Here is a 13076-nt window from a genome sequence, read left to right on the forward strand (position 1 = left end):
TCCTAACTCTGGGAAATGAACTAGGGATGGTGGAAGGGGAGGAGGGCGGGGGGTGGGGGTGAATGGGTGACGGGCACTGAGGGGGGCACTTGACGGGATGAGCACTGGGTGTTATTCTGTATGTTGGTAAGTTGAACACCAATAAAAAATAAATTATTATAAAAATAAAAATAATCTTTTAAAAATAAAATAAAAAAAATAAATAAAATAGTGTTTCAGGAAGTGTCAGGATAGGAGTGGGTGGTATTGATGTAAATCTATTGATGCCCATATATGATTAGTAAAATTTAGGATCTCAAGTATAATTGAAACCAAATGAAACTTAGCAGAAACTACTGAAGCAAAGTAAGGTAAAAGATGTAATCCAATAGACATTTTCCCAAAAGCACATTATAGTTGCAAATAACAAAGATTACTTTATCTTCTTGTCACAGAGACAACTAGCTTTGCAGAATTGTTGAACTGACTGTGGGCTGCATCCGAAACTACGTTTTTGTATCTGACAGTTACTGTATTCATCATAGTAGAGGCAGGGGTTAGCTGGAAGGAAAAAACATGTTTTCAAAATATTATCTCAAAAATTCACCATTGCTGAAGAAAGAGATAATCTCCTTAAAGACATAAAAGGAATTATCCCCCTGTGCTTCTGAAAACTAGCAATCTGTTTTCTGTATCTGTGAGGTTTTTTTTCTTTTTTAGCCACATATAAGTGAGATCATGCGGTGTTTGTCTTTCTATATCTGACTTATTTCACTTAGAATAATGCCTTCAAGATCCATCCATTATGTCATAAATGATAAGATTTCCATTTGTCTTATTGCTGAGCAGTTTACATAGCATATATATCATATACATGTATATCATATTTTCTTTATCCACTCATCTGCCAATGGACTGTGTTTCCATGCCTAAACTATTGTAAGTAATGCTGCACTGAGCACAGAGGTTTAAATATCTCTTTGAGTTAATGTTTTTATTTTCTTCAGATAGATATCCAGAAGTAGAATTGCTGGATCATATGACTGTTATATTTTTAATTTTTGAGGAGGCTTCAAATGGCTTCCTATAGTGACTGTACCCATTTACATTCCCATCAGCATTGCACAAGGATTTCCTTTTCATCACCCCCACACCCCCACTTATCTCTTTTTTGACGATAGCTATTCTAACGAATATGTGGTATATCCCTGCACTTCCCTGATGATCAATGATATTAAGCACGTTTTCATCTAACTGTTGGCTGTATGGATGTCTTCTTTGGAAAAATATCAGTTTAGTTCTTCCAATTTTCTTTTTTTTTCTTTTTTTTTTTTTTAATTTTTATTTATTTATGATAGTCACAGAGAGAGAGAGAGGCGCAGAGACACAGGCAGAGGGAGAAACAGGCTCCATGCACCGGGAGCCCGACGTGGGATTCGATCCCAGGTCCCCAGGATCGTGCCCTGGGCCAAAGGCAGGCGCCAAACCGCTGCGCCACCCAGGGATCCCTAGTTCTTCCAATTTTCTAATTGGATTTTTTTTATTAGGCTTTATATGTTCTTTATATATTTTGGAGATTAACATCTTATCAGACATATGATTTGCAAATATTTTCTCCCATTCAATGGGATGTCATTTAATTTTGTTGATGGTTTCCTTTGCTGTACAGAAGCTTTTTAGTTAGATGTGGTCTCATTTTTATTGAAGAGACTGTCTTTTCCCTTTGTATTTATTTGGCTTCTTTGTTATAAATTAATTGACCATATATGCATTGGTTTATTCCTGGGCTCTCCATTCTTTTCCATTAATATATGTGTCTGTTTTTATGCTAATACCATACTATTTTGATGACTATATGTAGCTTTGTAATACAGTTTGAAATCAGGAAGTGTGATATCACTAGCTTTATTCTTCTTTCTCAAGATTTCTTTGGCTAGTTGGGGTCTTTTGTTGTTCCATACAAATTTTAGGAGTATTTATTCTAGTTCTATCAAAAATGCCATTCGAAGTTTGGTAGTGATTGCATTGAATCTGTAGATAGCTTTGGGTAGTATGGACATTAAAAAAATATTAATTCTTCCAATCCATGAGCATGGAATATATTTCCATTTATTTGTATCTTCTTATTTTTCACCCATATCTTATAATTTTCAGTATGTAGATCTTTCATTGCCTTGGTGAAATTTATTCTTAGATATATTTTTTATTTTTGATGCAATTACAACTAGGATTTTTTAAAAATTATTTTTCTGATAGTCTGTTGGTAGTTCACATAAAAATCATTTGTGTATATTGATTCTATATCCTGGAATTTTACTGAATTCAGTTATTAATTCCAATAATTTTCTGGTGGAGTTTTTACGGTATTCTATATGTACTATCATGTCATCTGCAAGTAGAGTCTCTTTTAGTTCTTCCTTTCTGATTTTAGTTACTTGTATTTCTTTTTCTTGCCTAATTCCTCTGGTTAGGACTTCCAAAACTATGTTGAATTAAAATGGGAAGGGTAGGCATTCTTGTCTTGTCCAGGCCCTTAGAAATCTTTTCACTTTTCATCATGAATATGGTGTTTGTTGTGGTCTTCTCATATCTGACCTTTACAATGTTAAGGTAAGTTCCTTGTGTGCCAAATTTGAGAGCTTTTATCATGAAAGAACGTCAAATTTTGTCAAATGCTTTTCTGTATCTATTAAGATAACTATATGATTTTTATTCTTCACATTGTCTGATTTGTGGATGTTGAGCCAGTCTTGCATCCTTAGAATAAATTCCACTTGATTGTGGTGTATGATCTTTTCAATGTACTGGTGCAGTTGGTTTGCTAAATTTTATTGAGAGTTTTGCATCTATGTTCATCAGATATATTGGCCTGTAATTAATTTTTATTGCAGTGTAATTGTCTGACATTAGTATCAGGGTAATGTTGGCCTCATGAAATGAGTTTGGAAGAGTTCCTCTCTTTCCTATTTTTTGGAGGAGTTTTAAAACTATTAGTATTAATTCTTCTTTAAATGTTTGGTAGATTCACTGGTGAAGCCATCTGGTCCTGGGCTTTTCGTAGTTGGGAGGATTTTGATTATTGATTCAATATCCTTACGAGTACTTAGTCTGTTCAGATTTCCCATTTATTCATGATTCAATCTTGGTGGGTTTTATGTTTATTTCTTCATAGTTTAGTCTTTGTAAGTTGTCTATTTTTAACTTTAGTGTATTTCTTCCAATTAGTTGTTCAATTTGTTGCCATACAATTGTTCATAGCATACTCCTATGCCCCTTTTTGTTTGCATGTATCAGTTGTAATGTCTTCTTTTTAATGAGTCCTTTTCCTCTCTTCTTCTTCTTCTTTTTTTTCTTCTTCTTCTCCTTCTTCCTCTTCCTCTTCCTCTTCCACTCCTTCTTCTTATAAGTGTGACTAAGCTAAAGATTTTTCTATGTCATTTATCTTTAATGATATTTATATATAATTATATTTATATATAATTTATTAATTTATATGTAATTTATATATAAATTTAAAATTTATTTATAAAATTTATTATAAATTTATAATTTACATGTAATTATATTTATATATAGTTCCCCTATTTTATAATATAAATTTTGTTTTTATAAAATTTATTTGAATTACACTAAGCTGCTTATGTCTGCACATTTAGGTCTTATGCTTTTAGCATTGTCTCCATTCCAGTGTGAACAAATCGGAGAATTTTAAAAATATTTCTCTTCTCATGCATTTATAGATATGGGCAAAAAGTTTAAGATATGCATTTTTATGTCACAGATTTAATCTTCTTGAGTAATACTTTCTCTTTCCTATTCTGATTTTACTTCTATTACATTTTTTATACCACTATAGACATTGCTTTTGTATCTTGGATTTTAAAAACCTACCCCATTAACCCAGCATAGATAGTTAGTAGATATTTTATTTTTCTCCAGCTACAGTTCTTTTCAGAAATGGGGTGCAAAAAGTGAAGTTGAAAGTAAGAGAAAGAAAAGAAAGCAAAAGAATAAAGGAGATTTAAAAAGAAAAATATCTATTTATCCATGCATCTACATATCTATCTATTTATCTAGAGAGAGGTAATTTGAGAAAGAAAATCTATTTTCTTTACTTTAAGAATAATCAGAGTGACTTGGTCAGGTGTAGGAAAATAAGTCTTCTGGCTTTCCAAGTCTGAAGTTAAAGGGTATTTTTCCTGGGTTAGTTATTTCTCTACAAACTTATTGAAAATTATTTTATTAAATTTATACTCAGGGATTAGGAATTATGTTTTCAGGAAGCTCTGAAAAGGAACTTTCACGATCTAGTAGAATGAACATGTAATTGGAATTCATTTGAGTAATACTACATTGTAGTTAGATTTATTTAAGAAATAAAAGGAAATGCTGTAAGGGGACAGTGTGACCATCAGCCAATATCTTCCGATTTGTCAGTAGGAACATAGAAGAATAAGGGTCACTCAGTAATAAATTATATGCCCTAAAAAGTGGTTAGGAAGGTAGGGGAGTTATGGAGCAGCAAGTAAGCTGAAAACACTGATATCCTGAAAACAATATTTCTAATTTCAGGGCTGCAATAGAGAGCCCAGAAACTTTTTAATAGAGCAGAGTAAAATGTATGCTTATATTAACATCTTATCCAGTTTTTTCCTATGACTGTCATTAAACTTTGGGTGGTGGTGGTGGTAAGCTGAGTTTTGGCCTAAACATTCTAATATCCATTCCAATAGATTTAATCAATCACCTTCTTGATAATTCAGAGAGGCGAGGTAAGAAATAATGTTGACCTTTCCTGTGTGATGAATCAGAAAAAGTTATAGAAAAGTGAAATATTTTCAATTGCTTAATTTGAAGGATACATGGCTCCTGGGTCAATGGTCAATATTAAGCAAATTGAATGTAAAACTTACTACAAAGTTTATTTTCACAGTCATTTGGGCAGTCTCCACATGGACTTCCTGCGTTATAAGGTTCATTCCTTTTGGCAGGATCATTTCCCCTTAAAATAAAAAAAAAATATAGGAAAAAGTGATATAATAAAATTGATACTTGGACAATGAATATAAAATTTTACTTACTATTTCTAATCAACTTTAAAAACAATTTTTGAAAACCACTTCTAGATAATGATGATAATCTTTAAGATAGCTTTAAGATTTCTAGACTTGCAATGATGGCAATTTATCTTTTTTGAATGTATAACAGGCAATAGTGGGTTTTGAAAATGTTTTGAAAGAATTTACCCTATTCAGAGAGTTAAGTTTTAACAGGATTGGTACCTATGAACAGTCAGGTTTTAACAAGCAGAAGAGCTTGTTAATAATTGGTCATTTTTCTTTATTTATACCCATTTTTCTTTATTTATTCCCATAGGAACTTGGTAGGCAGTCATGTAAAAGGGCATGCTAAGAAAATTTTAAGTGAGTCAACTTGGAGATGTTCTATTTCATTTTGTATGATATCATGAGAAATGATATATGTTACTCTCATTCAGAAACACATGGAGCATTATAAAAGATGAAAAACCCTCAGTATGGCTAAATCTAAAGTGGTAGAGTTGAGGGGGAGAGAGTAGATGAGAATTTCTAGTTCTAAGCTAATATGAAATTCAGAGATGACAGTCTTACCTGCAGATAGCTAAGAAAACAATATGGATTATAGCTTATTCTTACTTAATATGCTTGAAAAATAAGGTAAATGTTTTGGTTAAAACGGTATTCTAGTTGATATTTTTCCATTTGATATCTGAATTCTTAGTATTTCACTTTATTTTTTCCCTTCTTTATTATTATTATTTTTTTCTTTTTGGAGTGAGTTTTATGTCCAATGTGGGGCTTGAACTCATGAATCTGAGATCAAGAGCCACATGCTCTACAACTGAGCCAGCCAGGTGCCCAAAGTTTCACTCTATAAAATAAATATATTAGTTAATTCATTAAGGGATTTTGTCAGACACTTAACCTTATCTTTGCTGTAGAAAATTCTCCTATCACAGCTCCATGTATGTTTTACTTTTGTGTAATTGTCAGTTCACCAGAGACCACCACCAGGATTTAGTACAACTGATGTGTTGTGGATGCAAAGAGATCTTACTGTCTTCAGTACTAATTATATAGATAAAATAATAAAAAATACTAACTACTAAAATCAAGAAATGATAAGATCAGAAAATATCTAGAAGTATTATATAAATATATCTATTGAATCTATTCTAATACTACAGACTTCATTTAATGTATAAATATGTAGCATATTAACAGATAAATAATTTTAACTGATTCATATTGACTATCTTTTGTTTTGCAACACACATGGGGGATAGTAGTTAAATGTCATGTTTGGAGCTCATATTATTATGAAAAATTTGCATATTGAGCTCTTTAAGTACAGATAGCTGAAGGACACACATGAAGACTATTCATTAACTTTCCTTAGCAGAGTATATTTAAACAGGCATTTGTACTGAATTATTATGGGACTATATCCAGCTCTGAACAATCTCTAATTTCTCATCATTACTAATGGATCACACAGTGTGCTCTTGTGGGCTTCTGCAATCACCTTTATCTGAAATTGATCTTATTATATAACCACAGTTGATAGGGTAAAAGAGTCCACTTGCCCTTCGCTGAAACAATCAGATGATCTCTTCTAGAAGTTGTTACTCATATCTTGATAACATGTAAATTTAATGTCTAAGGAAAAGACATATACCAATAATTAGACTAAAAAGCTAAATACAAGAACACTTCAATTTTTCTGTTTGCTTAGTCTTAATACTCCACAGTATTTCTGCTCTAGCATTCTAAATATACTCTTGAATTGTTGAAATAAATATCCTTGTTTCTTTGCTTATGCTGACTAATAGCACAAAGCAAGACTACTGACAATAACTTTGAATTTAGACATTCTATTAATGAAATATAAATTTATTTAAAAAATATAACAAAAATTTGTGTGTGCGTGTAATGATTTTAGGTATTGGCTAAATGACATTTATCTCTAAAGTTCTGCTTAACTGAAGTGAAATATTTATTTGAGTTTTCTTTTATATGGATTGAGAAACTGAGTTATGAAGAAAGATGTATTTCTAAAGGCTTTGTGAAAAACCAAGCTGCATAATACATACTCATGACAATAGTGACAAATATAGAGATACTGAGTCAACTTTCTTTTGGGGCATGATGATATTCCGCAGCCAATGAGATAAGAAGTGGCCCAAACAACCTGTAATGATAAAGAGAATATTTAATTAATAATTTGACTTTTGCTAAATGATTACAATATGAATATTGTTATCCGGGGTTGAAAATAAACATGCTTGTTTTTAGGATGCCTTAAACATGGCTTATTAGGAAGTCCTAGAAACAAAGATTTCCATGTGTCTGGATAACACACACATATATGTACACTTATTGGCTGTCCTTGATCCTGGTTGATTCTGTTATCAAATCTATATGAAAAATCAGGTAACATGATGAATGCTGCTTGGTGATTATATAAGAATCAAAGCATGGGAGGAACTTTACTCAATCAGAGAATAGGCATGGTATAGAGTTAAGAGTTGGCCATCGAGGCTAAAGAACTCAGGTTCAAATTCTATCTCTATCACTTACTGGTTGTATGGTACTTACCGATTTACTTTATGTTTTGAAATTTCTTTTTTTCTAATTTGCAAAATGGAATAAAATAATACTATCTTCTACATCCTAGATGTATTGTGGAAATTGAATAATAAATTTTTTAGGTGTTTAGAAGCAGAAATATTAAGTTACCATCTTAATGTGATGGAACAAATGGTCTGGTTGTAAATAGTGGGGTTAGTCCACCATTATCTAAAAGAAGTAAACAGTAGGATTGAAGTTACAAATTTGTCAGATTTTTATCTCTTTGGATGATCATTTTATTTTTATTCACTGTTTGATATTTAAATTATATGAATAGAAATTTTATAACATTCTTGGATTCCTAGAATGTATCTTTTTGTACAATAAGAATGCTATTTGCTAGTCTTTTATTTAGAACATTTGCATTGATGTCCATAAATGTTTAAGTCTATGATTTTTAACTAGGCAAATAGTCTTGAAAAAGCAGAACAAAAAAAAAAAAATAAAGCAGAACAAAGCTGGACGTTGTATGCTTTCTAATAGCCTTAAGACAAAACTATAGTAATTAAAACAGTGGTACTGGACAATAAACATAAATCTAGGAAATAAACTAGAGCCCAGAAATAAATTTTCATAAATATGGTCAAAAGACTTTCAACAAGGGTGCTAAGACAATCCACTGTGAACAGGACAGTCTTACCACAAATACGTTGGAAAAACTAGATGTTAACATGAAGATAAATGAAGTTAGATCTTACCTTCCACCATATAAGAAAAAAAAAAAAAAACCTCAAAATGGATCAAACACCTAAGTGTAAGAGCTGAAACCATAAAAAACTCTTAGAAGTAAACATAAGGAAAACACTTCATGATATTGAATTTGGCAGTGATTTCTTGCATATGATGCCAAAAGTAGACAGAAAAGACAAAAATACATTGATAAATTGGACTTTATCAAAATTTAAAACCTTTCTGCTTCATAGGATACTATCATTAGAGTGAATATGCAGTCTATGTACTAGGAATTAATGTTTGCAAATCATATGCCTGCTAAAGCATAGATACCTAGAATATATAGAGACCTTTTACAACTCAACAACAAAAATCCAAATAACTTGATACAAACCAGCAACTCTAATTGGAGATGGAACCTCTATGGAAGTAATTTAGGTTAAATGAAATCATGAGTGGGACCATGATATGATAGGATTCTTGTCCTTATAAGAAAAGGCACCAGAGTGCTGGCACTCATGCTCTTACTCTTTCTCTCTCTCTGCAAGCATGCACAGAGGAAAGGAAATAAAGTTTCATGAAAGGACATAGTGAAAAGAAGACAGGAAGAGAAAAACACAAAACTATGCTGCAGAAGTTCACAGACTTCCAGGCTCCAGAACTGTGAGAAAATAAATTTCTGTTGTTTGATCCACCCAGCCTGTGGTATTCTGTTATGGAAGTCCAAGCAGACCAATACAGCATGGATGTGAAGAAATCAGAAATTTCATTGCTGTTGGAGATGTTAAATAATACAGTTGTTGTGAAAGACAGTATGCCCATTCATCAAATAATTAAACAGAATTACCATATGATCTAGCAATTCTACTTCTGGTGTATACTCATAAAATTGAAAGCAGGATTTGAACAGATATTTGCACACCAATGTTCATAACAGCATTATTATCAACAGTCAAAAGGTGGAAACAACCTAAATATCCATCAGTGGATGAATAGGTAAACAAGTGGCATACATATACAGTGGAATATTACTCAGCCTTAAAAAGGAATAAAATTTTGACATATGTGAAACATGGATGAACATCAAATGAGGATATAATGCTAAGTGAAATAAGGCAGACACAGAAGGACAAAAATTGTATGATTCCAGTAATATGAAGTATCTAGAGTAATCAAATTCATAGACACAGACAATAGAATGATGATTGCCAGAGCAGTGGGGTGGATGAGAAGTCATTGTCTAATGGGTAGAGAGTTTTAGTTTGGGAAGGTGAAAAGATCTGAAGATATGTGGTGGTGATTGCTGCATAACAATTTGAATGTAGTTAGTGCTACTGAACATTAATGCTACATAATTTTAAAATGATTAAAATGGCAAATTTTATAAAGTATATTCATATATGCATATATAAATAATTATTATGTGTTATATAGTGATAGATATGTACATTAAAATAATTTGTGTATATGTTTTATGCATATATACATATAATCTTACCATAATAACAAATAAAAAATGTAGAGGATTCTCTGTATTATAAGGTACTATTGTTTTCATTCTTTACAAAGATTTAAATGCAATTTATAAGTGACATTGATGTTTTATGATTTCGTTAATTCCCCAAAGTCCAAATTTATAAAAAAGACTAAACAGTTAAGCAGCTTTTCCAAGTCATCTATTGAGGGAATCACATTTTCTTGTGTTCCAAATTATAACAGAAACTCAGTGGGTCAAGTATAAGTTTGTGATAAGTGGGTAGAATGATTTTCTCAGCTACCTATTTCCCATGCATACTTATAGCCACTTAAACAATGTGTATATTTGCAAGTATGCAGGTTACCTGAGTATAATGCTGAGTATAATGCTCAATGTCACTGTCCATTGGTGTCCATTCCCCATACTTGAAATATTCAGATTCATTGTACCAGATTTTAATTACATTTGACCATGAGATAGGATAAGTTGTCATATGCATGTTTTCTCCACAAAAAGTATCTGAAAGGGAGAAAAAAGTCTGGATCATACTCGAAGAAACTTAGAAATATATTACAAGGATATTTTGTTCATTTTCATTTTACAAATATTTCGTTGGTCATCCAAGCAATGTCTTTTTTTTTTTTTTTTAAGCAATGTCTTATAAAAGAAAGCAAACTCAGCTGTGTCTCTGCTGGCATTCATCTTTCTCATTGATGAGTGAATTTTTGATACTTAAATTTGGTAAGAAGTTGACAGCAAGAGATGATGTGCAAACTTGGAAATCAGGTCAACATTTCAGTGTCTGCCACTTCCAAGCTGTTGAGGAGGATGAATCCCATCCAAGTAGCCTATGGGTTGTAACAGGACCCGTGACTTGAAAACAGCTACACAGAAGTATTCATTATGCAAAGACCTTGAAATAAACATTTGTTCATTTAGCCATCCACTTGTGATGTGGGTTCTTGATAAAAAATGGTATTCAGGAATGATCTACCTTTCTCTGGGGCAGGAAAAACTCACACTGCTTATTCATGGGTCAACAACATTGGGCAAAGATGTCCAATAACCTATAAATATGGAAGTTTCATTAATATTTTAAAAATATTTTGTAATAAGGATCTCATAAGCGTTAATAATGTCTCCTTGTGTAGGAGGTACTAATAGCTTTACTGGAAACTAACAGTGATCCACCTAATATATATACCATGAGATAGAGACATTTTTGATCACCTTTGTTCTCATGTACAGCTCAGTAGAGTTGAATAGAACTCACCTTTCAACTGTATTAGTATTTCAGAGCCAAAGATAACCCTAGGGTGATATTGTGTGTAGCTGAAATAACTATGTAGAGTGGAAAGCTTCTAGTTATCCAGTTGTCCACCAGTTATCATTGTATTACTCAACTATTCTGTAATATTGAGAGCTTTGATTCTTGTTTCTGACCATCAGAATCTGGAATTTGAAACTTGAATACCCAAATTTAAAAATTAACAAGAAAGGAGCTCAGTGGGCCACAATCCACTGCTATTTATGGGGCCATGTCATAGACTGAATGACTTAACTTACCCTTGCCAGGTTACTTAATAATCCTTAAGGACTTTTGAGTATGGAGGTGAGTCATGTAGATATATACCTACTTATAATTCGCCTCTTAAGTGAGCTGCTCTCTCTTAATTCACACTGCTTTGACAACACTCTGGCATTTTGTGCAGCTTCTTCACTCCAATTCTACAGTGGAAGAGTAAAATAGAAGCACTTGGTCTTATTAGCATTTTCATTACAGTATTCTAGTTTGTTCTTTCTAAAAATCCATGGCTAGCAATATCCTCCTATTTTATAAGCTAACAATTTAAATAATTATATTAAATGTCCTGATTGGAAGGGGAAGATAAAACCTTTAACTCACTATGTTAACCTTTGAATTTACAAAATCAGAATCAAAATCTGATAATAACATTCATATATACATTCTCAGAAGTGTGAAAGAGCTTAAGTAAATGCTTTCAGTAAAACAGATCAGGGTTGGAAATCCATTCCATTATTTATTAGTAGTTTTACTTAATCTTTTTGAACCTCTTCTTATTTGCGAAATGTGACCCATCATTCATGCCTAATGGTTTGTTCTAAAGTTTTAATGTAATAATTCATGAACTGCAACTGTGATATGACAAATCTTATACTATGTGCTCAATAAATAGACAATGGCTATGTATTGTGTCACATATCTCCATATAAAATTATAAGTAATAATAAATAGTAGCTCAAACTATATGCCAACATCTGTTACCAATTCTGTATGTATATTTTTCTTATTTTGACTCACAGCAACTCTACAAGGGAAGTACTATTATTAGCTCCATTTGCAAATGGGGAAACTGAGGCAGAGAGATGTTGCACTATTTCTCAGGATAACACAACCAATAAGAACCCCCAGAAGAATGAGAATCTAGGTTATTCTGTCTTCATAATATGTGCTCTTAACTCTTAATGTGTGTCAATTGTGCTGAGTTGAAGCATTTTGTCAGGTGTATCCCCAAGTAAGTTGAAAGGCAGAAAGTGTTTCTCACTAGTTTGGGGACTGACAAATGTTCTCCCTAACACTTTATAATCTACACATTGTGTACATCCACTTAAAAGACTGTCCCATTATCTGCATACAACACATCACCAATAAAAGTTGTAGACTTTGTTTTTTCACTACAGACTTTGACACAAATCATTCATTTACTCTTTAGAATAAGTTTGGATGACACTTTTTTTTTTTTTTTTTTTACACCATAGTACTAAAGTCCTAGCCTCAGCAATCAGGCAACAAAAAGAAAAGGCATTCAAATTGGCAAAGGAGAAGTCAAACTCTCCCTCTTTGTAGATGACATGATACTGTACATAGAAAACCCAAAAGACTCCACCCCAAGATTGCTAGAACTCATACAGCAATTTGGCAATGTGGCAGGATACAAAATCAACGCCCAGAAATCAGTGGCATTTCTATACACTAACAATGAAACTGAAGAAAGTGAAATTAAGGAATCAATCCCATTTACAATTGCACCCAAAAGCATAAGATACCTAGGAATAAACCTAACCAGAGACGTAAAGGATCTATACCCCAAAACCTACAGATCACTTCTGAAAGAAATTGAGGAAGACACAAAGAGATGCAAAAACATTCCATGTTCATGGACTGGAAGAATTAATATTGTGAAAATGTCAATGCTACCCAGGCAATTTACACATTTAATGCAATCCCTATAAAAATACCATGGACTTTCTTCAGA

At 32.3% G+C, this 13076-nt stretch overlaps 1 protein-coding gene across 1 annotated transcript in view; it reads right to left on the minus strand.

Moving 5' to 3' along the window:
* Positions 1–412: 412 nt before the first annotated feature.
* CRISP1 (cysteine rich secretory protein 1) overlaps positions 413–13076 on the minus strand; it is a 33402-nt gene continuing 20738 nt past the window's right edge. Inside the window, exons 6-10 of the mRNA XM_038553341.1 lie at positions 11436–11526; positions 10163–10317; positions 7112–7209; positions 4893–4981; positions 413–540 (exon numbers count right to left, since the gene is read on the minus strand). Coding sequence (XP_038409269.1) covers positions 413–540; positions 4893–4981; positions 7112–7209; positions 10163–10317; positions 11436–11526 — 561 coding nt within the window. The remainder of the gene's footprint in view (positions 541–4892; positions 4982–7111; positions 7210–10162; positions 10318–11435; positions 11527–13076) is intronic.

This window comes from Canis lupus, chromosome 12 (genome assembly GCF_011100685.1).
Source record: "Canis lupus familiaris isolate Mischka breed German Shepherd chromosome 12, alternate assembly UU_Cfam_GSD_1.0, whole genome shotgun sequence".
In the NCBI taxonomy this organism is placed as follows: Eukaryota; Metazoa; Chordata; class Mammalia; order Carnivora; family Canidae; genus Canis; species Canis lupus.